A 26,296-nucleotide genomic window follows, 5' to 3' on the forward strand; every position below is an offset into this window, starting at 1 on the left:
GGGTACAGATCCTTGCCAACTTTGTACTTCGGTTTATGTCAGCCTGGCGATGTTGTGTGTTCCTGACAGAGGGGAGATAGTTGACTGGCCTGCTGTCCCTGTACAGGGAACTTTAACACTCCAACGTATTGCATGTCTTTAGCCTCCCACTTCAGTGACTGATCTATTACCCTACTTGCTCCAGTTCTCAGATGTTTCCCATTATATTGGCACAGCACAACAACGGCACTAAGCCATTTTGTGGATACTATGGGATCAATTATTTTTTCTCTTACCCGCCTTCTCCAACTCGTTCTCTACTTCTTTGCCCATGGAGAAAGGAAAATCCCTTCACTCTAAGGCTTAATGACACTGCCCCTTTTTTCAAGATGATCCTGTGGGCGTACCACATCATGCCAATCTTTTGACAGACCAACCTTCTATACTTCGCCTGTTCACTCTCTTGGTTGGGTGACCAGTTTCACACGTGTTCCTCGCTCTTATAATTTACCTTGATGCTTAGCTCTGGCTGATCCCCCCCCCCCACAGCATTTACCCCTTTCATCACCACTATACCTGCACCACAACGGTATCATACCAACACATCAAAGACCATTGCTACAAATCACCAAACATCTAATTTTTTATAACGATTTTTAGCACAGTTCATCAAAACTATAGATGGGGGTTGGGTTGGGGGTGTTAATTAGGGTGGACGGTACCCTGGGGGGAGTCTTCCCCCTCATTTATTTTCAATGAACTGTGTTAACATTTGTGAAAATAAATTAGATGTTTTGTGATTCGCAGTGATTTTCATTGATGTTTTAACCTAGATCCCACCACAAATATGCTCCCTTTGATTTCCGTCAATGCCTGGAAGTAACCGAGGATCGTTTTTTTAGATCCCTCAAGATCCCAAGGGTTTTCAATGGCTGGTTTATTAAGGCACTTATTTAAACTCTTCTTGTATGGATCTTGCCATAATTTCTCTGTTTTTAGCATACAGAGTGTATCACACTATCACCATCTCCATCTCGAAAACTTCATCACACAATGAGGGCACTTGAATGGGGCAGTTTTTGCTACTTCTCCAGCATTGGATCTTTCATGGATTCACATGCTTAGAATATTCCCCATCGTCAGGCTGGGAACCCTCGGTATATTTATAAAGACGTTTCCTATAGGAAAAAATGTTGACACTTCTGTGTCCTATCTATGTCGTTTTCGGGCTGCGTACGCCTGACCCAATAGGACGTAGGGGTATAAATAGCCCCGACCCCGCAGCTCCCTTCAGATTTCAACCGTCTCCAAAGTAGCCGGAGCACCTCATTTGTTTCTACTTCTGTACAAGGTTGAATTCTAGTCTTGAAAGTTTTTTCGTGAAAATGTCTGGAAAGGCGTTGTTCCGCCTGTGTGCCACGTGCGGACTGAAAAAAGTCTATGAAGGAGACGGGCACATGGATTGCTTGTACTGTCTACACCCTCATCACTCGGTGGACAGTTGTGAGATCTGCAAAGGTTTCTCACAGAAAACGCTAAAGGATCGGAATAGATGTCTGTTGACGTGGCTAAATGAGGAACCTATCCTTAATCGGAGCTAGGATCTGCGCGCAGCCTAGCATCCAGGCCCAAGTCATCCAAGGCGGAATCCCATCGCCGGTCGGTGTCGGCAGAGCCTCCGCCGAAGAAACCGCGATCTATGGAAAACCCCCCTTCAGAAAAACATCAGGCGAAGGAGTCCTCTTTGAAACATGGGCAGGATCACCATCAAGGAAAGTCTTCTTCACCTTCGTCGAAAAAAGGGAAAGATCCTTTGAAGACCTCCTCCTCAGGAGACCATCACAGGTCGTCCTCGAGTAGAGACTCGACGAGGCATAAATTTAGCTCAAAAACGGCAGGATCGACAAAGGAGGCTGCGTCACAGCCTACACCATCGTCGACTGAGACTCCGTCGTTGACGAGATCGTTACCGTCGACACAGGTAGCTCCTGCCGTGGCCCCGGGGAATACGACAGCGACAATCGACGTCTCCACATTGACATCGTCAACGGTGGAGCCTCCAAGGGCGTGGCAGCCGGAGGTGTACGATGCGGTTCTGCCAGAGACCTTACTACAGCCGGAGGCGGCCTTCTCAGTATCATTCATGGAGGAGGATCGAGAGCAGATCGTTGGTCCAGCAGATCTGGGATTGGTTCATCAACGATTTCGGGGGGGCAAAGTGTACCCGTTTCGTCGTCTTTATTGAACCCTCAATCTGTATTATCCTTGCAAGTGTTGTCCACGCTACAGTCTCTTCTGAAGCAGTTGGATGAGAGGTTACCCCTCGTAGGCGCACCTTCGGGGATTCCAGCGAGGCCTGCCGACGACAAACCAGGTCCTTCTACGCGGGTCACAGAGAATCCAACCTCCCGACCAGTTAGCGAGGAACCACCACGCTCATACCCGGAGGAAGGGGAGTTACAAGATTCAGAGTCAGAACCTAGAGACTCTTTTTCAGGGATGTCCTCATCCCCTTCGAGGGATCCTACATGGGAGTTGGAAGCAGAGATGGAAGCACCTAGAAGCCCGGCTCAACCTTCACCACCGGTGGACATCAGCGCTTTTCACGCGATGATGGGGAAAAGCCTGTATTGAGTTTGGTCTGAGCCCTTTAGAAGAAAAGGAGTGCTTCTTGTTAGACCATATGGAGAAAAGAAGGAAGTCAGTCTTCTCAGTTCTCATTCTGGACCACGTCTGGCAAGAAGGTTTGAGGACCATGCGCCATCCTTTTTCAAAACCAACAATAAAGGGCAGGTTGGAGAAGAAATTCAAAGCTCCAGACTCTACGCCTAAATGCTTGACCGCTCAACTGTCTCCAGAGTCAGTAGTGTCGGCTACAACAGCTAGGAAGACCAGATCGCAACACAAATGTTCTACCCCTCCGGATAACGAGGCTAGAAGACAGCACGCGTTTGGCAAGAAGGTTCTATCCGTAGGAGCGACGACGGTTAAAGCAGCTAACTCGCTGGCAATTATGGCAAGGTACGATAGGGAGATGTGGCATCGTTTGGCCCCTATCCTAGAACACCTTCCTGAGGAACATAGAAAGTTGGCCATGTTACTGGTCCGGGGGGGAGAAGAGGCATTGAACCACTCGATTAACATCGCCATGGACTTGGCGGAGTCCGGGTTCAAGCAAATAAACAATGGATTGGTTTTGAGAAGGCAAGCCTGGCTGAAATGTACTAACTTCAGACCTGAGGTCCAGTATAAGGCGCTCGATATGCCATGTGAGGGTGACCAACTGTTCGGAGAGAAAGTGGACGAGGCCTTGAAAGTATGAAAGAGGATACGGACACGGCCAGGTTGCTAGGAGTCTTGCAAAGTGGAAGAGCTTTTCGATCCTTTCGTCCCTTCCGCGGAGCATCAGGAAATTCCCACTTTACCGCATCTAGGGACCGAAACTTCAGCAGGCCATCATACGCCTCCCAAGGTTATAGAGGTGCGGTCCAGGCAACGCGAAGAGGCCCGAACTACCAGGCTTTGAGGAGAAGAGGATATTCCTTGTCAGCAAAAGACAGGCAGTCAAAGTCCCAACAATGACATGTTTCAGGACGTCCTGGGAGGAAGGGTGGCCCGTCGCGTCGACGAGTGGGAAAGTATAATACCAGACCGCTGGGTATTGGACACGATAAAACTAGGCCACTCTCTGCAGTTCAAGGAAACGCCATCACAAATTCCACCTGTATATTTGGCGCAACCCCATCTTCGCATATTACAACAGGAAGTGGAGCTTATGCTTCAAAAAGGGGCTATAGAATTCGTCCCAGTGGCCGAGAAATGCCAGGGAGTTTACTCTCGTTACTTCGTGGTCAAAAAACCCAACGGCAAGTGGTGACCCATTCTGGACCTTCGGGCTCTCAACAAGACCCTAAAAAGTTTAAAGTTCAAAATGCTTACGCTTCAGGAGGTCATCCGATCCGTACAGCCGGGAGATTTTCTGGCGTTGTTAGACCTACAAGACTCATATTTTCATATACCGGTGCATCGACGACACAAAGTTTCTGATGTTCGTATTCGGTCGGAACCATTACCAGTTCAAAGTACTTCCTTTCGGACTAAAGTCGTCTCCCAGGACGTTCACAAAGTGTTCGGCTCCAGTGGCAGCGTGGCTGCGAAGAAAAGGTCACCATGTTTACCCTTACCTGGACGATTGGCTGATAAGAGGCTTGTCGCCGAGCATAACACAGGCAAGCCTAAAGGCCACCATGCAACTTCTGAAACACTTGGGGTTTGCGATCAACTTCGAGAAATCCTCGTTAACGCCCTCAAAGAACTTATTATTTCTGGGTGCGGAGTTCAAAACTCAATCCGGGCTAGTGAAGCCCTCCGTGGAAAGAATTCAAAAACTAACTCAAAAGGCAAAAGAATGGAAAGTGGGCACCAGGGTGCCAGTCAGAAAATACATGTCACTGCTAGGGGCCTTGGCGTGCTGTGTTCCATTGGTGAAAAATTGCCTTCTCTTCATGAGACAGATACAAGAGTTTCTGGCAGACCGATGGTCCCAGAGTCGAGGCTTCTGGTCAGACAAGTTGAGCATCAACAACAAACTTTTGCGGGCACTTCAGCGGTGGCAGCTCTCGGACAATCTGACGAGGGGTATGCCCCTGCAGATACTGGATTTTCAAGCGACAGTAGTGACGGATGCATCGCTGAAAGGATGGGGAGCCCATCTAGGGTCCCTGCAAGTTCAAGGTTAATGGTCTCCACGGGAGTCTACTCTTCACATCAACGTGCTGGAATTAAGGGCGGTACGTTGGGCTCTGAAGTCCTTTCTGCTGTGCATACGGGTATCGATCGTCAGAATACTAACGGACAATACAACAACGATGTTCTATCTCAGTAAGCAAGGGGGCACACGCTCTAGGGCGTTCTCGAGCGAAGCTCAAAAAATATGGCATTGGGCCCTCAACCAGAATATGAGCATAATGGCTTACCATCTTCCAGGGGTAAAGAATATACAAGCAGACTCACTCAGCAGGGAAATGAATCCTCTGCACAAATGGGAACTGGACGATCGTCAACTAGCAAACGTCTTCAGAAAATGGGGTTATCCATCCCTGGATCTGTTTGCAACCCGGGAGAACAAGAAGTGCGCACAGTTCGCAAGCAGGTGGCCACAGCCCGGATCGATGGGGGGGGGGCGTTCTCCTTCCCGTGCGTGGACGAACAAGATCGCTTACGCGTTCCCTCCATTTCCACTCATCCGGTGGACACTCCAGTGGATTCACAAGTACCCATGTCGGGTAATTGTGGTGGCTCCTTACTAGGCAAGACAGTTGTGGTTCTCAGACCTACTACAACTGTTGATAGCGGAGCCAGTGAGGTTCCAGAAGATTCCGAACCTTCTATCTCAAGACAAAGGAGCAGTTTGGCATCACGATCCAGACTCCCTCAACCAGACGGCATGGTTCCTGACTTTTTTTTATTTTTATTTTATTTTTACATTTATAAAGCACTCACACAGCCCGCAGGCATCGAGGAGCTGTTACAGGAATTGTTTGTTTTTCTTAGTTGCATAATTGTGTTTATATTTTTTTGTTGTCGTATTTATAACGCGCTTAAACACACAGCGGTTTCTAAGCGCAGACCCGGGGATCGAACCTGTTGTTGCTTCGTGTCGTCTTGCTTCCAAGACGTGCACGCTGCCGCTGAGCTATTCTCCCGGGTCTTCGAGTTTGGGGACTTGAACATTCCCTCAGAGTGTCGATGAATTTTACAGGCGGCACGAGCTCCGTCCACGAATGCTTCATATGCAGGTAAATGGAAGAGGTTCTGTGTGTGGTGCAGGGATCATCCGGGGGTAGACCCCTTAAACTTCGGATCAGAACAGATTCTTCCATATTTGTTACACTTGGCGGAGCAAGGATTGGCTTTTTCCTCCATTAAAGTTCACTTGGTGGCCATCTCAAGATTTACTCGAAAAAAACATTCAACGCCTCTTTTCAGCGATCGACTGGTAAAACATTTCCTGAAAGGCCTTTTTCTGACTTTTCTGCCAGCTAAAAAGGTTTCCATCAAACTGGAGTCTCAATCTAGTACTGTCAGCACTAATGAAGGCTCAGTTCGAGCCAATGTCATCGTCGTTGATGTTTTTGTCATGGAAAATGGCCTTTTTAGTAGCCATTACGTCAGCAAGAAGGCTTTCGGAATTACAGGCATTGGTCATTGATCCGCCATACTTGCAGTTTTTCAAAGATAAGGTAGTATTAGCAACCAATCCTCACTTCATTCCTAAAGTCCAGATGACATTACACAAACATTCTTCTATTGTTCTACCACATTCTTTGCAACAGCTTCTTCTGCGGCAGAGCAAAGCTCTTTTTACATCCAACGTGTGGAGAGTTTTAAGTTCTATCTCAGTCGTACCCAAGGTTTTAGACATTCAAGGCAACTGTTTGTAGCTTATGGACCTTCGGTGAAGGGAAAACAGATCTCTAAGCAAGGACTGGCACGCTCGGTGTCGTCGACTATTGTTTTTTGTCACTCTAAAGCAGGAAAGCCCTTGGAAAGACGCCCAAAAGCTAATTCAACAAGATCCACCTCGTCATCGGCGGCGTTATGGTCTGGAATTCCATTGGTGGACATCTGTCAAGCGGCATCATGGTCGGTGCAGCACACATTTACTCAGCATTACTGCCTAGAGCAACAGCATGCGGCAGATATGCAGATGGGACGAGCGGTCCTTCGGCATCTCTTTCAGTAAGGTAAGCCCCACAAAGGGGTATATATACTCTTGTCAATATGCTGTATGTTTAGTTATTGTCAATGTACCTTGATGGGTTTTTATTTCGTATACCCAACTGCATATGTGGCTTGTATAGTCTTAGTTTGCATTGCACACCTCCATGTTAGGGGTACTGCTGCATAATCTATTCTAAGCATGTGAATCCATGAAAGATCCAATGCTGGAGAAAGGAGTTGTTTCTTACCTGTAACTCCATTTCTCCAGCGTTGGTATCTTTCATGGATTCACATGTGCCCACCGGCCTCCCCTGAATGCAAACTCTATATATTCCCTCTACTTTAGGGGTTAACATCTGAAGGGAGCCGCAGCGGCGGGGCTATTTATACCCCTACGTCCTATTGGGTCAGGTGTACGCAGCCCGAAAACGACGTAGATAGGACACAGAAGTGTCAAACATTTTTCCTATAGGAAACGTCTTTATAAATATACCGAGGGTTCCCAGCCTGACGACGGGGAATATTCTAAGCATGTGAATCCATGAAAGATACCAGCGCTGGAGAAATTGAGTTACAGGTAAGAAACGACACCCTTGTAACTCATTGCTACTTCTTCATCCAAATTGTCTTGATCCTTTACACAGGACACTTTCTCTTTCCATCTGCGTGCAGCGGCAAAGTGTTTTGTCCATGGGCAGGGCATGATAGCAAATTTGCGAAAATGCCCAAACCTCCGCCATTGAAAGTGTTTCATCTTTTCCAGCTCAGCAAGCATCTGGGCTTTTTAAAAAATATACTTCTTTCTCTTTCTTTTCCAAAGTTATCACCTTCTTATTGACTACACTCACATGTGTGTCTTTGTCCAAAACACTGGCTTTCTTTTTCCCTTCTACAGTTTTGGCAGAAAGTTCAGTGTGTTTTCTACCTTTGTTTCAATCATGATGGTTGCTTCTAGTGTGGAACTTCATAGCCTATTTGGCGCTGTACTGTTAGTGTTTGTATTTATCTGGTGCCTGATCAATTAATCGGGTGCTATCCTCAGGCTATGTTGGTATGCACTTCCAGTTGCTGCTGCACTGCAACACAGTCTTCTACACATTCACTTCCTGCCTGTTTCCCTGAATAGAAAACATGTCTCAACAACATCATTGGCTTTGGCAAATACTAATTATCGAATTATTTCAAAGATGCATCATACTCATTAATTACCCCACAGCGCACCAGTTATGCTCCACTCAGGGAGGGGGTTGTGGGGGGGGGGGAGAGGCGGCAGGATCTCACAGTACAAGTTCAGCTCCCCTGAAGTGGGAGCAAAATGGCACTTCAGTTACTTTTAAAAAGGGGTAAAAAGACAAGGTAATAAGAATCAGAACAAATACTTTCATAGGCAGGTCAAAGTGTTTAAGTAAACTACAATCAGCAATTCAATTCAATAGGCCTGCGCCTAAGTCAATGGTTCAGAGTCTTGAATAGGACAGCACAATTCTGGTAGTAAACGGTTACGTCTTTGCCACGGATCTTAGAAGAATTTGGTCAGACGAAAAGTTAGATGTTGGTTTAGGGAAGGACAAGCCTTCGAAGTCGGGAAAGTTTCAAAAACTTTCACCGTGACCCAAAAGATTTCCAGACCGCATTTGCACAGTACCTTTAAAGTGAAGAAGAGCTGTAGCTGAGGCAGTTGTTCCTGGCAGTTCGAGCAGATCTCGCTGTTCCTGAGCTTCAGTAATGGGGACAAGAAGGAGGACGTCAGGAGGTTACTGCACTGCCCAGGGAAGAGGCCACAAGCTTGGCAAAATGTCGGTTTAAGGTGCGAGTGCCTTAAAGTCCACAAACTGGTACCTTCCCCCTGGCTATCCGGTTTTCAACAGCACTCTGAAAAAAATTCGACCAGGATGGGGACGGTGTCCAGGTGGCTTGCGAGTTGGTTGTTCCAACCAAACTCAAGGGAAGAAGTTAACCTTGAAGGGCTTCTCTGTCGATGGAGTTTCAGGCAATTCGGACCTGCAGCAGGGCTTCACTGGTCGTCCGGGAGTTGCAGCAGTCGTCTTCCTTCAGCTCATCTTTGGTTCTTTCGTTCCAGTGGTCGACTCTGCTTTCCAAGTCCTAGAGACCTGCTTTTAACCATTTCTCCCCCATTAATTCCAGCCTAGCTGTCACTCATAAAGCAGGGTGGCTGTCCAGCCGGCCAATCACGCCAGAATGCATTCAGGTCTCCTACGAGACTAAGCACAGGGAGTTTTGGGCACCTCCCTTACATCCTGTCCACACCAGACACCAGAGGAGGGCTTCAGCACTGAAGCCCGCCAAAGGCCAACAACCAAAGGGACCAAACCTGGTTTGGCGCGCAGAGTTAAACACAAGAAGGACCTTTCCAAAAATAAATGGCAAAAGTAGTTGACCGGAGTCTGTTTTTACAGATGGGTCTTGGGCGCCATATTGAAAAACATGGCTGACCTGATTTTTAGCTACCGTTGTTCGCGGTCGGGAAAAATCATGGTAGTTTGATCTAAACCACTGCCACCAACCATTTCAAGTAGGAAAGGGTAACATTTGACTGTTACATGAGTGTTTTGACTCGAGGGATGCTAGGCAACCCCTCCAGCACTCTATAGGAAGAATGGGTGTGCTGGGTCTGTACATTTAAAGAGACTAGTAAAGTCAGATTAACTTTACATGCTCTGGGAGACAGTAGTCCGTCCCAGAGAAGGTGTTTAAACCTTGGAAGTCTGAAAGTCATCCCTGTGCCACTGCACTGAGGGTGCTGTGTGACACACAGAAAAAGATGATTCCTATGGAGTTGTTTTAAAACTCCATATCCAAAGAACACAAAAGTAAAACGCACATCAAAATACATGGAAGAGTTGGGAAAAAAGGCTCACTCTTCTCAGGTAAAAAAATAAAATCCTAGAAATTCAGCAAAGTTGCTGGGGGTCTCAAAAGGAAAGGGAAATTAGCACATTCTTGAGAATTCTCCGTAACAGCCCCCATGATCCACCGCATTGAGATATTAGCTCCATTGAATCCATGGAGTTGCCGGCTCACCCAGCGTTGCTAGGAGGGTTTCTGGAATATGAACCAACCTTGCTTGCATGTCATTTTCAGGGTAAATATTTGTAGCTAGGCTCAACAATTCTAATCCAGTGCCTAGGGTAATGGGTTGATAGCAATACTGAATGTTAACTTGCTAACTAAATCAATTCTTCGCACGGAGAATCGGGTCACCCAAACTCTTTGGCCCATCTTGGGCGCTTACACTCACTATTGAAAAATTGGAGTGGGATTCTATTAATCTCCCTCTGTCCGATAATGCAGAAGATGGTGCAAAATTCGCCATTGCCCCTACTTTGGTGAACATTTCCCCCAAGCATATCAGTACTGTAGCCCACCTTTGATGTTTTTGAAATGTGTTGGCAGAGTTAAGGTTGCAGGACACCTTAAATGTCCTGCCACATTTCCTAACATTTTTGTTTAGATTTCATCCCGAAGAACACATTACATATATTGAACTTTGTTTCGATATTCCTTGCTATCTAGGCAGCTCTCCACTCTTTGAATATATTCCATTAGTCAAGGTGGGGATCCCCACCAAAACTTGAAGAAATAGTTGTAGTCATCTTCCAGTAGTCACAGCAGTTGGCAATACCAATGTATTAATGAACCCTTTTTTCTTATGAGGATTTTCCTAGATGGTGAGCAGGATGTACTATGGTGCTGCACCTGTACATGAGATGGGCCCCTGTTGCCACTTGTGCTAATCCACTATAATCTTTTCTTCTACCCGTCTCCCTGGGTTAGTGTGGTGCGCTTAAATTTGGAGTATGATTGTCACCCCAAGTAACCGTTTAGCAAGGCACAGGATCTCTGTGAATCACACGTGTACTTTACACAGGTTGATAGCTTTAGAACCTTTTCTTATTTACATTCCACATAACCATGAGCAAATAACAGCCATACAAAAGTAAAAATGAAACCAGGAAATGGGTACAAATCCCCTTGAAGCACACATTGGTCCTTGTTCTACTGACCTCTCAATGCTAAGCCAGGTAAATAATCACTCATACCCAGGCCTCCCTTTTTCCAAAATGTGTAGCTGACCTGGATCCTCTCCATGTCTCTTGCCATGTGAGGGGATAGTGGAGCAGGTCCTCCCCTCTGGTATGGCAGTCTTGGTCAAACTTTTTGACTAGGTAACCAATGAAATATGACTGGGAAGGAAGAAATCGGAAGTCCAAAAGAAAATCAAGCTGACACACAGCTGCATCTTGCGCTGGGAAAAGGGGTACTGATTATCTTGCCAAAAAAAGGTGGGTTCACATTTTAAAGCAGTATCAAATACATTAGATTAAGCCTCACTTCACTCATGAAACTTCACACTTGTTGGCCTGCACCCTTGAACTCCTCTTGACCTGGAGTCGCTGACCTGAAAATGGCACCACTGGACTGGACTGGAAAACGCTGTACTATCGATCCAGAGCTGTCTCGGAGAATCTTTGTGGAAGTGGGGCCTATTGTTCACCTCCTCACCAAGTGCTCACCAGCCAGGCTGCTAGAGTAGCTTCACAGGTGCAACCTGGAGTTCCCGGAATGGGACCCAAAGAGTAGTAGCCCCACGACCTGCTGTTACGATTCATGCCCCTGACCCCCTCAAGCATAAGAGCCCCCTGGCAACAGTGGTACTATAGCGCTTAAAAGTGGCTGTAAGGGCCTTTAAACACCTTAAAAAGAACACTTGGAGTCAGTGTTGGCGCCTCTGGCGCCAGGCTCATTATCAAGAATAGGACAAGTATCAGTCATGGGTCTAAACCCAACATGGAGGCCTGTAGCACAGTTATGTTCCCAGAACTGAACTATGCAGACCAGTGCTTTGGGTGTGGTCGGGGCCTTCAGGAGTGGCTGGCTATTTAAGCCACACCCAAGCTGGAACACACGCTTCACGTTATTCTGCACTCCTGCAGCGTAACGCTCACCGTGTCCAGCTCCTGCTTACCTGCTTATCTCCGTTCCGATCCTGAAGTCCTCAATCTTGACGCCATCACCGAGCTGGAGGAAATAAGAACAGCAGCATTACTACCAACACTTACCTGGGTAAGCAGCGGATCTTGAAACCATTCCAGCGATTCGCACGCTTAACGCTCGAACATCACAGCAACCTGCAACAGTGGGAACATTACAGCAACCTGCAACGGTGGGAGAAAAAGGAGAGAGAATACAACAGCAGGTTAGCAACTCTCACAATAAAATCCAAGAACAGCGCTGCGCTCCGCGCATCAACACTTATCTGTAATCTTCGCCGCCCGGCGCTGCATTCTCTTCTTAATCCAGCTTCTCGTCAAGAGCTCTAAGACCAAAGACATTATTAGAGAAATTGCAGTCGGAAAAAACATCGAAAAGAAGGACTAAATGGAGAGAGGAGAAAGGGACAGATTAGAGACTGGAATAGACACTATAACTCACCTGATGACAGCAAAACAAGAGTGGGAGTCATAGCCGGTCTGGACTCGATACAAGGGCCCACAGACCAGTGAAGCAACTAGGTCCAACGGACCTCCCGCACTCACAACTGCGCCCCTGCACAGAGAAGCAGGACAGAGAGTTCTACACTTATCAATCCAAGGTGAGAAATAACCCCAGGGGAAAAGGGATTCGGGATCAGAGGGAGACGGGAGTTTCACCAACCAAGGACCCAAACCTAATTGCTCCATTCACCTGTCGTAGGAGCTGCCCCCACCAGGTAAATAGCGAAGCAGAGAAAGCCTGAGATAGCGCACAGACGCCCCTTCCAGCATCGTGTGGCGCCCCCGTGGATACCAGGTGAGCGTAACAGAACGCAAAGCCTCAATCAAACATCCACCTGGACGTCATGGAAACGTCAGAGACTGACCAGCTAGCCCAGTTATTGTGGGAATTACAGGCCGAGGTGCACTTCGCCCGGCAAGAAACTAACGCTCTTAGGAGGGAGTTGATTGTCACCAAGGATCGCACCGATGAGTTAGTCAGACAATTACTTCAGGCGCAAGCTGGCCAAGCCCCTTTGCCAGGAAGCATGCCATCAGTTCTGGCTTCATCCGTCAACCCTGTACAGGTGGTTCTTCCTGGTGCAGTCCCCTTGGCCCCACCGGAACGTTTCACTGCGGACCCAAAGAGATACGCGGTGTTCATGAACCAGTGCCGTCTCTATTTCCTCTGCAGGCCTGGAGCCTTTCCTAACGACTAGTCGCGGGTTGCTTTCGTACTGTCGTACCTGGGTGGCAGTGCCGTGGATTGGTCAGTACCATTGGTGGGCCAGGATGACCCACTCCTGCCGGATTTCAGAGGGTTCCAACAGGAAATAGAGAAGTTGTTTGCCTGATAAACCCAGGGTCAAGCCCTGGACAACAAACTCCGATCTCTCCGCCAAGGCAGTCAAGATTTGCTAACATATATTGCAACCTTCAACAGACTAGTCATTGAAACCGGTTGGCCCGAGGAGAAACAAACTACATTATTCCATCGAGGGCTACGAGGAGAACTAAAGAACGTGCTAGCCCAGGTAGTAAACCCTCCAAAAGACTGTGCAGAGTTCATTAACCTGGTTGTACAGTTAGACCACAGGCTGCAAGATCGAAGAACTGACCGAGCCAGAAAGGACAGTCGTGCTATGTATGTACGCCCAAAAGAGAACATTTTGCGATCATCAGAGAACTCTTCTGAACCTATGCAAATAGGAGGAGTACGGAGTCCGTTAACCAAAGCCAAAAGAGACAAAAGAAGGCAACAGAAATGATGTCTGTACTGTGGGAAATCAGGTCACTTCCTCTGAGAATGTCTGGTGAAACCTCCTAGGAGAACAGATGGCGCTACAGATAAAGAGAAAGGAAAACGAGAGTCGGAAAACTTCCAGGCCTGGGAAGCGTAGAGGTCCGTTTGTCGAGCGAAAGGAAGGAGCCACAGACCTCGCACCTAGCCCTGCCTGTGATTTTGATCGGTCATCAACAACAGTCTCGGATGCATGCTGTGGAGGCATACATAGATAGCGTAGCTGTTGGTAACTATATAGACCAAGATCTGGCAACAAGGATGGGGCTTCCCCTCTGTCAAAAAATGACAACTGAGAAGGTCACCACTGTTGATGGCACAGAAATATCTTCTTGTCCTGTGACGCAACGCACAGCAGAAATGACCCTTCTGTGTCAAGACGGACATCGGGAAGCCATTTCCTTCGACCTTATCAATGCCCCTCAGTTTCGGGTGATTCTAGGGATGCCGTGGTTGGTGGCTTATAATCCCAACATTGACTGGCATGCAAAAAGTCTGACCTTCTCCTACGAGTGTGCGCTCACGTGCTACCAAGTGGAAGTGTCATTGTCCGAGCCGAAGAGACTTGTCCAAGGTAAAGAGGCGGTGGTACTGGGCGTAACGAATACGCTACCAAGCGAATATCAAGACTACCAAGACATCTTCCAGAAGGAGCAGGCCAATACTCTGCCCCCTCACAGGCCGTATTACTGCCAAATCGACCTCCTACCTGGTGCGCAAATTCCACTTACCTATATTCAAATGACAATGCTTGAGCGTGCGCAGAGACTGCCTTCTCCCTGCAGGTTCTTCACTCGGGGGCACTTGGGTCTTTTTGTGACCACATGTTTACATTGGGTTTGCATGACCAGTTTTGTAAAGTGCATTTCCTAATGTTCCAGCATTGCCTCTTCTTTCCTTCAGCATAAGTTTGACTTTTCAATGTTTACACCAGCCTGCAGTCAAGCAAGGTGTCACGAGTATTGAAGAAGTGGGAGGGATCGGAGAGGGGTACCTTATATGCACACAACCCGATGTGCAATCGTTTTTATGAAATTATTGACCATTACGTCATCAAATGCAGGGTTCGAAATTGAGGGGGGAGCTGGGAGCTATATTTCTCCTGCATCTACCCTAGGAGAGCCTGGTTAGCTTGACACCAACTGCTACCAGGAGCTACCTTTGGCTCCCTAGATCAGCTGATGCCAAACAAATACATCTATATAAACGTAACTGTGCATTTGGGACAATCGATGAGGACACATCCATGTAAATTGTAAGGGATCATAGATAATGGACAAAATAAGTGTGCATCTTATGTTGAAGTTAGATCAGCGGATCGCTATCTACTAGCTCCTCCTTCCCCAGTGATCGCTCCTGGTCACTGGTTAATGCTGGATACCCAGGAGCTGCTTTTAGCTCCTGCTTATCTCACCTTAATTTCGATCCCTGACATGGTATAAACAAGAATCCATATTTAATCTACTGCCACAACAGTTTTCAAGCTTCTGAGCGTCCCTTCTAATGGTGCAGGCGTCTTCACAGTAGATATTGAACTGTTGGGAGAGGGGCAGCACAGTCTTCTTCATAGTAGAACAGGAGTCCCTCATGTCAACATCTTTGTAAGGGTGTACAGAGCAGCAGATTCAGAGTCTCATAAATGGGGCATCGGAAATAGCGCAGACAATGCCGTTTTCTAGATGCCCCGTTTTTCGTAAATGCACAACGTTGACTGGCGCATTTCCAGGGGGCTGTGCAACAGCACAAATGATGCACAGGGCCCATCATAGTGAAAGAAAAGGAAGGTTCACCCTGCAGCTCTCTTGCATCAAAGCATCAGTAATGACGCTTCCCCCCCCCCGCGCCTGTTCAAATGCATCTTGTTTGTGAACTCAGGATACATGTTCAAATGTGTAGAAATGCCTCATTTGCTTAATTGAAAAAATATCAACTATGATGTGCGCCTTCAGATGCCCCTTGGGAATAAGGGACATCTGTTTTGGGCTCAAGTGTAGGAGACGTGCTAGTGCATCTAAACACGTTTTGAGAAATTGGCCCTTAGTATTCGGCCAAATACCAAGTGGACTATCAAGTATTCTGTGTACACTATCTATGAGGCAGACCTATTTATTTATTTAATTGTTATTTAAATAACGCACCTAATAGTTCGGTTTCTAAGCACGGATCCGGGATTGGAAGCTCTGTTGCTCTGTGTGGTCTTGCTTCCAAGACCAGCTTGTTGCCCCTGCGCTTTCCTCCGTTCACTAGAGAAATGGTGGCATGCCAATATGCTAGGCTAGAAGTACATAGCCAATTGTTTGTACATTGATCTTTTAAGACCTGAGGAGGCACCATATGATGCGAAACACGTGTTTTTTTTTTTTTTTTTTAATTTTTTTTTTTTTTTTAGTGCATGCAAAAACTTTCCCGGAATCAATAATAGCGAATGCTTTGAAAGCTATTATTTTGTTGGTAGTATGTGGAAACATGATGCAATTAATTGAATTATGGAATAAAATAACATGTTAACTGCATGCAGTATTGAATTCAATTGGTGGTGTTCTTTGGAGTGCGTGCACATCGAATGTTAGTTTTGACTTAACTTGTCTTGGACATGCTGGCAGATGTGTGGCCTTTTTTGTACATTGCAGACAACGTTTCACATTGAAATATGCGTTGACCTGGTAGGAACACCTCATCTCAGGTTATGAATGTTTAGACAGATGCAGATCTAATTAAGACAAACCTAAAACAAGAGAATAGCTATGTGGCCTTTTTTTTTTATTTATTTGAGCTTTCTTTTTTTCTGACAGGTGCTGGTCACTGGCTGGTGTCCCACAAAGCTGTCCAGGAGAAAAGGTTCAGGGCCATGGTCTGCTCGAATTCCCTGGGAAGGCAAGAGTGTACAGGGAACCAGTGTAAAGATGGCTCTCCAGCCCGACCCCAGAAAACAAGCGTATGCCCCCTCAGAGAGAATGAAGCTGGACAACATGTGCTACATGGATTGTTTCTGGTAAATACAGACTGGAACCACTTCATGTAAACCTCTCTCCAATGGGTGGGGTGAACTCACCAATGCTAGTTATGCCACTCATTCTTTTAAACGACACCACGAGAGAAAGGTTTCTTATCTCGCTACCTCTGCTGGTGTGCCCCAGAGAGCAGTGTTTGTAGTCTACATCCATTTAGGATAAACCATTATTTCAAGAGGTGTAATAAAATCCCTAATTAATAGGATTTAAAATTGGTCGAGATTAGAAATGTGCTGGTTTCCGCACGCGAAATCTAAGCTCCTGCATCCTGTGTTCATAATCTGAATGCAACTGTGGTTCCAAAAGAAAGGCTGGCGATTATGTTACCTTTGGCTACTCAACAATTGTGATATGTTGAATGTGAGGACTTTGCACTTGAAAGGCCTAGTTTAAAGGTGTTGACCAGGTAGAATAATTGTCTCATTAAAATTGCGTGGATAAAGGAGTATGTTCAAAGAACAGAAGGCAAATATCAGGCTCCACTGTTGCGACTTGAGGTTTGGCACAGGTGGCATTGAATCCTGGGGAGGTGCTTCTATAGTTAACACGCCCTTTCTCCGACTAGACACACCTGCCCCATATGTCATGAAGTGGCATGTCCGCCTGACCTAACATTTGGTAAGATGGAGCATGGTGCCTGGGTTAACGATCACCGCTAATGGGACTCTGCATTCACTGACAAATGTAAGAGTATGCATATTCTCGCCTGCAGAAAATCGAAACATGTCTGAGAAGTTGTGCAGGTGTGGAGGAGAATTTCCTTTTTAAGGTCATCTGAAAAAATTGGGACAATCGCAAACCCAATGTGCTCTCATTTGGTAGCTCTTCTGTCAGCAACCTGAACCATTTTCCCACTTTTGGCTCTACTTTAATGGCAAATGTTATTTTAATTGTTTTTCTATCTTTCTGAAGAACTATTTTTGAATGGCCGATATCCCTGACTTGCATTGCTATAGCGGTTAGGGTTAGAATTATTCATGCTTGTTCAGTTGAATTGGCTGCGCATTTTTTATGAATCAAAAATATTGAGTTTTGGCTATTTTTCTGTCTGGCTGGTTTTATGCTACTGTAAGGTTTCCAGTTGGAGAATTTACATTAGAGTATTAAGACCCTTATATTAAAAGGAAAAACATAAAAAATGGGCTTTGCTACAGAGTTCTGTATTAGAAGCTGGGGATAGGACTGTGGTGATCCTATGGGCCTGATGTTAGCACCCGCTGCTTGATGCAGGCCCAGGGGGAGGTATACAGAGGTTGAAGCCCCTCCCTAATGTCAGAAGGGCCACTGCCCCCTGGTTGCCCACGTCTACCCAGGTTAGGTCAGTTCCAGAGAGTAATTCCCCAAGGGGTAATTTACCAAAGAGGGCAATAATGAATCTACAAGGGGATGGCTGATGAGGAAAAGATAGAGGTGTGAGACCGTACTGAGGGGTGACTCTTGGAGCTTATGCCTCTCAGTCATAGGAGGCTGAGAGCTGAAGCGGAGAGTCATTTCATCAAGCAGAAAGTGAGTCTGATGACGCCCTTAAACAAACCCACCAAGCCTTGCCAATGTTAAAAATATCCCCCCTATGGACAGTTCGTTGGCCTCACTGAATGGGGGGCAGGGTCCTTAAAATTATTATTATTTTATTTTTTAAACCTGCTTATTCTCTTGTGGAATATGACATTTGGACAGTTCAGCAGGGATTTCCTGTTCACATTAAGGACAAATACATGTTTGTTAAACAATGCCTTAGTAGACGGCAGATCTGTTAGCGGGGGGTGGCCTGCAGAACTCAGGATACTAGTTTGGCATAATGGTTTCACTGAAAATGTTCGGCAGTAGTGTTCGATCACTCATAGTTTAGAACCCAGATTTATGGAGTTCGCAAAATTTAGCATGGCTCAATAGAAGTCACGTTTACCTATCATCTGTTGGAGAAAGCATGGATTGCGGTCAAGGCCAGTGCAAGAACCAGCATGGATTCAAGATGGTGGCCCATGTAGATAAAGCCTACAGTTGCTTAACGGCCCATCCACAAAGAGATGCCACCTAGTAAGTTTGTAGTTCCCTCCCAACTACAGTGCTTGCTTACCATGCACGGTTAGTTTATGCCCAATTGTCAGGTTTTCACATTTTGGTACCTCACATTGATAAGATTCTGAAGTGGACCGCAATAAGAGTGATAAGTGAATTGGGCAAGGCAATGTAATGTAAATAAATATGTTTATTGTAACCATAAACTTGGATTAAATATACATAAGAGGAGGGAGACAACTTGCAGCACCAAGAGCTGGACGGTTGTGATTCAATTCCCGTCCTTCGTTCTGGAACTCCGGTGACTTGCTTGCTAATGTTCTGATCTCTCCATGCCATGGTATAGTCAGGCATGTCCCGTAGAGATCAGGCAGCAACCATCCATATTGTAGATGCTACACATCTCCTTTCCTTTATATTGTTCACCAACTATAAACAATAACTATATACAAGGAACTCATGGAACAAAGTTCTCATCTGGCTCATGTAAACTCCACATAGTCCTCCATTTTCTTTATATTGTTCACAAACTATATACAAGAAACTCCTGGAACCTAGTTCTCATCTGGTTCATGTAAACTCCACATAGTCCTCCATCTTTTTCGGCAAACGATATGCTCTGCCAGATCTAGACATGTATCCACCATGTCTGGAGATGGTTGGCAAGGAAAATTGAAGTTGCTCAGATTTGTTATTACACTTCTTCTCAACAGCACTACCACATTTCTTCACACTACTGTTTAAATTTCTAGAAACTTTATCATCTCTGACTAAATCCTGATCTACATTTTCCTTATTCTTCTTGTTACACTCATTACTTTCACACATCCAAATTCTTTCTACATTCCATATCCTTTTGTCCTCTGTCCTGACAGCATGACGAAAAGCCTCTATAACTCTAATAGGGTTGGACCATTTGCATGGTCCATTTCTTAGAGCAGGAGGGAGTAACACCTTGACCAACTTACCCACAGCTGTAGACATATCATACTTGTTGCTACGTACTTTCTTATCATAGTTTACTTTGTTTCTCTTTTGTGTTTTCCTAATTTTGTCTTTTGCATGGGCTAAATTCTTTTCTATTTCCTTATTCTCCTTTACGAGCCAAATGGGAGCTAACTTAGTGTTCGCTTTTCTTCCTCTACTATACTCAAAGGGAGATAGACCTGTACTGGTGTGTGGGGTAAAGCGATGGGCAATTATTTTCTCCTTGACTGCATCCTCCCAATCTATCCCATTGGCCCAAGCCATTCTGATGGTTTCTTTCAAGATTTTATTAAATCGTTCCACTAATCCATTCGTCTGGGGATGATAAATAGAACTAGTCTTGTGCTCAATAGTAAATTTTTTACAGAATTCTGCCACTTCTTTAGATTTAAATTGGGTACCATTATCGGAAAGAATACTTCCCGGATATCCCTCTCTCTCACATAAATTTGATAAAAATTCAACTACAGTTTTACCTGTGATACTAGGGGCAATTAAAATCTCTGCCCACCTGGTGAGTAGATCTATGACTACCAGACAATATTTTTGTACACCCTTGCAACATATGGGACCTAAAACATCCATGCTTATATCCTTCCAAACACTACTGGGAATATCAGTAATAACCATTGGTTGCCTAGAACCCACACATCTCTTTTCATCATTGCAACAAAGGATACATTCCCTAATAAATCGCTCGATCTGCAGGTCACAACCAGGCCACCAATAGTCGTTCCTAATTCTTTGTTTGGTCTTTATCACTCCTTGATGACCTTCGTGACCAAGCTCTATAATCTTCAAACGCAGATCCGTCGGAGGGATGACTTTATCTCCCCTCATTACTAAATCACCCTGAACATGTAGTTCATCTGCAACAGGCCAAAAAACGCTTAATCCAACCTCTTCAAATTTTGATTTCTTCATAAAACCTTGGCTTAAAATTAATTCTTTCAATTTCTTGATGTCATCATCATTAGATTCAGCGTGATCCCAAACATCCTTAGAGATGGAGGAAGATTCTACACAAAAGACAACTTCATTATCTTCGTCTTCATCTACAATCTCAGAAATGTTAGTCAATCGAGATAAGCAATCGGCAGACACATTTTTTATTCCTGGAACATATATCACGGTGTAGTTGAACTCTTGCAGCATCATCACCCATCTTCTCATCCTGTTGGATACTTTATTAAGACCTTTTGACATGAATACTTGAGTTAACGGCTTATGATCAGTTCGAAACTCAACTTGGTTTCCCCATATGAAGCTTCTAAACTTGTCAGCTGCCCACTTAATAGCTAAAGCTTCCTTCTCTATAGTGGCATATGAAGTCTCTGCTCCCTTAAGTAATCTTGAAGCAAAAGCGATTATTGCTTCTTGGCCATCCTTCTCTTGAGACAATACAGCCCCCAAGCCTATGTTACTGGCATCTGTAGTGATGATGATCTTGTCATTGATACAAAAATTCTTCAATGCCGGAGCAGAATTTATTGCACTTTTTATAAAATTGAATTCACTTTCACATTCCATGTTCCATTCAAACATTTTCCTCTTAAGTGCTTCTCTTAAAGGGACAGTGTGGATGGCAAAATCCTTGACAAATTTTGAGTAATACTCAGCCATGCCAATGAATGTGCGAATCTCATCTTTGTTATTCGGACTCGGCATCCCCAAAATAGTATTGACCAATTGCGGTTTTGGAAGAATCCCTTCTGCTGTAATTTTATGTCCCAAATATTCAATTTCTGTGCAATTTATCTTACATTTGTCTTTGCTTAATGTCATTCCTGCATCGCATAATTTTTTACATACATGTAGTAACCTCTTGTCATGTAGTTGTTGAGTATCGGCATGAATCAATATATCGTCTTGAAAACAAATCACTCCTTTAGTATTCTTGAACATGCTATACATGACCTTTTGGAAAACTGACGCTGCCGACACCAATCCAAAAGGCATTCTTTTAAACTGATACAACCCGTCAGGTGTTATGAAAGCAGTAAGTTTCCTTGAACTTCTGTGTAGTTTAATCTGATGGTAAGCGGAGGATAGATCTAACGTTGAAAATATTTTAGAAGGCCCAATTGTAGAAACAATTTCCTGTATATTTGGTAAAGGATGGCGATCAGGTATGACGCATTTATTCAACTCACGCAGGTCAACACAAATTCTAAGTTTTCCTGATTTCTTTTTTATAATGACTAGTGGGGAAACCCATTCACTGGCATCAATACTTTCTATGATTCCATCTTCTTCCATCTTCTTTATCTCCTTACTGACTTCTTCTCTTACAGCTAAAGGAATGCTTCTTAATCTTTGGGCTACAGGTTTCTTGTCTGGTTTGAGTAATATCTGATGGGTATATCCTTGGAGACATCCTATCTTGTCTCGAAATACCTGTATCAAACCAGCCTTGCGTATAACATCATTGTCATTGATCAATTCAGAATTAGCACTGCTTATAGACAAAACAGTTTCCTCGCTGGTGGAATCCACTTTCACTCGTAATTTGCTCTGGTGAGTCCAGCTGAGTAGAGCCGTTTTCCCTTCACCAGTGATATATATCTTGCCTTTGGCAATCCTGTTCTTAAATTTCAATTTTCCCCAATGCCAACCGATAACATTAATCTTCACACCTCCATAAGCTCTAGGATTGATATCCGTTTCATGTAAATATTCATGTTTATTCTTGTTCCACAATTGCCTCGGTAAGAGTGTATATTTTGCACCGGTATCAATCATCATGCATACTTCATTACCATCAATGGACACCATAGCTCTGGGACTTTCCAACACTTCTTCATCATCATCATCGGTAATGGTACACACGCAATCCTCTTGACTTTCCTTCTCACTGCTATCATTATCAGAATTATCTCCTATCCAATTCATGGCGTCATCACGTGATCTGCAACATTTAGAGAAGTGCCCCTTCCCTTTGCACTTACTGCAAATGATTTTTAATGCTGGACAATCTGGATCATCAGCCCAATGATTCACGTTGCCACACCTGTAACACCTTCCTGGGCGTTTTTTTCCAGTTTCCTTAATGGATTCTCTGAACTGTCTTTTTTTAGAGGCTTCATATGATAAACTTTTTTGATCATATTTGTTTAATTTTTTATCTGTTCTCAACATATTGCATTGTTGTTTGGTGACATATCTCTTCTTAAAGGTATTATCCTTGATCATAGCAACTGATTCCTCATCAGGTGCATCATGCATTTTACTAATGCCGCTTCCTATTTTTACTTGTTTCATCTTGTTCTCCAATTCTTTGACACACTCTTCCGTGTGTTCTACTTCTTTTGCCACTCGGAGAACAGTGTCGAGGGAAGGATCACTTTCCGACCACAACCTTTCCCTCACTTTGCTACTGCGACACTCTAGCATAAATTGGTCTCTGAGTCTCTCATCCAGCTGCTCATTGAAATTGCATGACTTCGACAATTTCCTTAATGCAGTGACAAACTTCTCCACACTTTCTCCCTCCTCTTGTGTGCGTTTGCCAAACTTATAACGTTCCAAAATTATGCTCACTTTCTTTTCAAAATGTTTGTCTATTTTTTTCACAGCTCTCTGATAATCATTTAGATCAACACTCTCCTCATCTGTTAATTCTGGAAGTGTTTCATATTTTTCTTGTCCAACAGGACCTAAACAGTGCAAGAGTAGTGACTTCCTCTTCTCTGCGCTACAATTAGGACCACAAATTACTCCTGCATAGTGTTCAAAGGACTTTATCCACCTCTTCCAGGGCAACGCAGGTTCATCAGTGCTAGGCATAAAGAAAGCAGGTGGAGGCACACTACTAAATGCCATGATCAGTTATGTTTATTTAATATCGTATATATGATTCAATTAAGACTCCATACAATGCATAATTGTGCAAATCCGACTATGCTTGAGTATTGTAATGTCCATGCAGGTGCGATGCACCGGAATTTCCTGCAAGATCCTTGTAAATACGTATGTGTTTACTTTTAATAGGGTAATTAGCCAAATACCCCCTTTTTTTTTTTTTTTTTATTTGCATCCCATAAAGGAATGGATCCTTAACATATTTCAGAGGATAATTCTCCAGTTGTGATATTCCTTGCCTTATTTCAACAACGTTTCAGCATTTTCACTACGTAAAAGAAACAGAAACTTGCACTGGAGAAATAGATGTACTGCCCCTTTAAGGGTTCCTTCTCCCTTCGCTGCCTTCACGCATGCGCGAGAATCGCTGTGATTTGTGAGTCCTCGGCGTGTAACACACAGCCCTCTCACACCATCATGGTCGCTCTATTTGATGAACAGCTGGTTACAGCACTGCAAGAGACTTTAAAGATAGTTTGAAGTAAGCGTCACCTTCAGGAACTCGACGACGGAGCCGCTGCTACGCTCGGGCAAGAACGGAGCAGCTCCGTTGACATCACTGAGCCATCCTCGTCGCCATTTGAAGTGGACCGCAATAAGAGTGATAAGTGAATTGGGCAAGGCAATGTAATGTAAATAAATATGTTTATTGTAACCATAAACTTGGATTAAATATACATAAGAGGAGGGAGACAACTTGCAGCACCAAGAGCTGGACGGTTGTGATTCAATTCCCGTCCTTCGTTCTGGAACTCCGGTGACTTGCTTGCTAATGTTCTGATCTCTCCATGCCATGGTATAGTCAGGCATGTCCCGTAGAGATCAGGCAGCAACCATCCATATTGTAGATGCTACAGATTCCTAAGAGAATAGGGAGTTTCAAATATCTTTCCAGAAAAGTTAGAGAGAGAGTGTGGTTGAAATACTAAATCAATTCTGTTTAGAGAACAGGAAATTTCCTTTTTACATTATTCTATTGTCCCTTAACTAACTTTCATTTAGGAAGATGAAAAGCCCCCAAGCCAAGATGGTGGAACACTTTTGCAGTAGTGATTGGTTTAGCTTACAACATACAGTATTGTGATGTCATTTAGAATGTTCATGGCAATTTTCAGCTGCCTTTCATTAAAGTTCATAGCTGAGTAGGTCATACATTTATTAGCTCCAGAGTAATTCTTATTAAAGTTTCCATTTTTAAAGGATATTGGTATCTATTCGTTTAATTCCCCAAGATATCTTAGTATTAGTTGTTAGATAACGGATGGATCGTCTGCAGTTGAAGAAATCCAGTTCCAGTCAGCTGCTGAATTTATGAAGAGTCAAGTCTTAGAAAAAACTGATAAGCTAAGTGGATTTCAGTATTTTAATTGAAGACTTTATTTTTTTAACTGAAGTTGTAGAGAAAGACTTGGAAAAATAATATACATTTGTTTATTTTTTCAAATGTATATAATTGTTCATAAAAAATTCTATTAAGAATTATTTTTTTATTTAAGAGTAAATTAACTATTATTACTAATCAGGCGCGCGGACTGTATTCGCCGCGTATTTAACTTTTAACATAGTTCGGGTAACGAATTAACCTTAGTTTTATTATTCGTTCGGTTGGCGAGAGAGCGTCGCGTTCTCTTGAAGATTTCCATGCGTGGTTAGAAGAAAGGACCCAGTGACGTCGCGCGTGCGTCGCGGCCATTTTAAAAGTCAATTGTTTTCTCTTCATTTTCTTCGTTGTAAGTCTAACGGAAGAAAACAAGAATAGACAGCCTTTGAAGTTCGAGCGAGCAGCGATTTTTTTGGAGTGTTTAATGGAAAGAGACATTCTCAGGAAGAGGCAGTTTTAGATGTACGCTGAACACTATTTTTATTGTTGGAACTTTACATTTTTCAGTCTTTTTATTAAGAGTCATCTGAATTACAAAAGGTAATGAACATTACATATATCATTATTCTATAATTACAGCCTGAGTAGATTTACATAGATAATAGTGACAACAATATTTTTGGGTATGATTTTTTTTTCTTTAAGGAATTCAATTCAAGAAAATAAAGAGAACAAGAGTGCAGAAAGACAAAAAGAGAAGAAAGTTCTATGAGTAGCTACAGTCAGCCACACAGCAATATATAAATATACCTCTCTGAAGCAGCCTATTGGCAAATCAAGCTTAGGCAACAGGTAATATTTATTTAGGAGAAAGTATAATATAACAAACTGTAGTCAGAAAGATATTAAAAGAACAGATTCATTTAAAGTTGTATTTTCCTTTTAGGAACATCCCATCTGAGCCAAAACCTTCCAGGAAGACGTTCTGAAGTACCTGCAGTGGGAGTTCTTGTCTTTTGTTGTTTTATCCATTCCCCTTTCCCCTTGGGTTTGCCTGGCCAATAGTTTTAAAGAAGCAGGTTTGTTGAGCAGGCATGCTTTGGGGGCTAGGTGGGCCAGCTTCACTCCTGCAGGATCCCACTACTTCAGTATTCTGACAGAATGAAAGGCCCACGAAATAGATCCTGTCTGAGTGAAAATGGACCCAGAGTCAGGGTTGAGTTTGGTAACTTTGGAAAAGATATTACTAGAATTAAGGACAGAATTAAAGGAGACTAGAAAGGAGACATTGTCCCTGGGAATTAAGGTGGAGGAGCTGAATAGTAAAGTGAGAAAACAGGATTTGGCAGGAGCTTCAGGTTTGAGCTTTGGAATAGAGAGAGAACCACCCATCTTATACCCAGAAGGAGTTGAAATCAAAGAATCTAGAGTAGTTAAAGAGAAGAGAAGTGGGGAATTTTTTTTTTCAGGAGGAACAATAGTTTCTACACCATTAGCTCCCCCAGAAAGATTTGGAAGGGATTTCAGAAAATTCAAATCGTTTATTATGCAATGTGAATTACACTATATGTGCAGACCAGAGGCGTTCCCTATAGAAACT

General features: G+C 44.1%; 1 protein-coding gene across 4 annotated transcripts in view; it reads left to right on the top strand.

Moving 5' to 3' along the window:
* XRRA1 (X-ray radiation resistance associated 1) overlaps positions 1–26,296 on the top strand; it is a 624,270-nt gene that overhangs the window by 174,579 nt on the left and 423,395 nt on the right. For all 4 annotated transcript variants that reach the window (XM_069640151.1, XM_069640152.1, XM_069640154.1 and 1 more), the window contains one exon: positions 16,290–16,489. In XM_069640151.1, coding sequence (XP_069496252.1) covers positions 16,290–16,489 — 200 coding nt within the window. The remainder of the gene's footprint in view (positions 1–16,289; positions 16,490–26,296) is intronic.

This window comes from Ambystoma mexicanum, chromosome 7q (genome assembly GCF_040938575.1).
Source record: "Ambystoma mexicanum isolate Mex_15411 chromosome 7q, UKY_AmexF1_1, whole genome shotgun sequence".
Taxonomy (NCBI): domain Eukaryota; kingdom Metazoa; phylum Chordata; class Amphibia; order Caudata; family Ambystomatidae; genus Ambystoma; species Ambystoma mexicanum.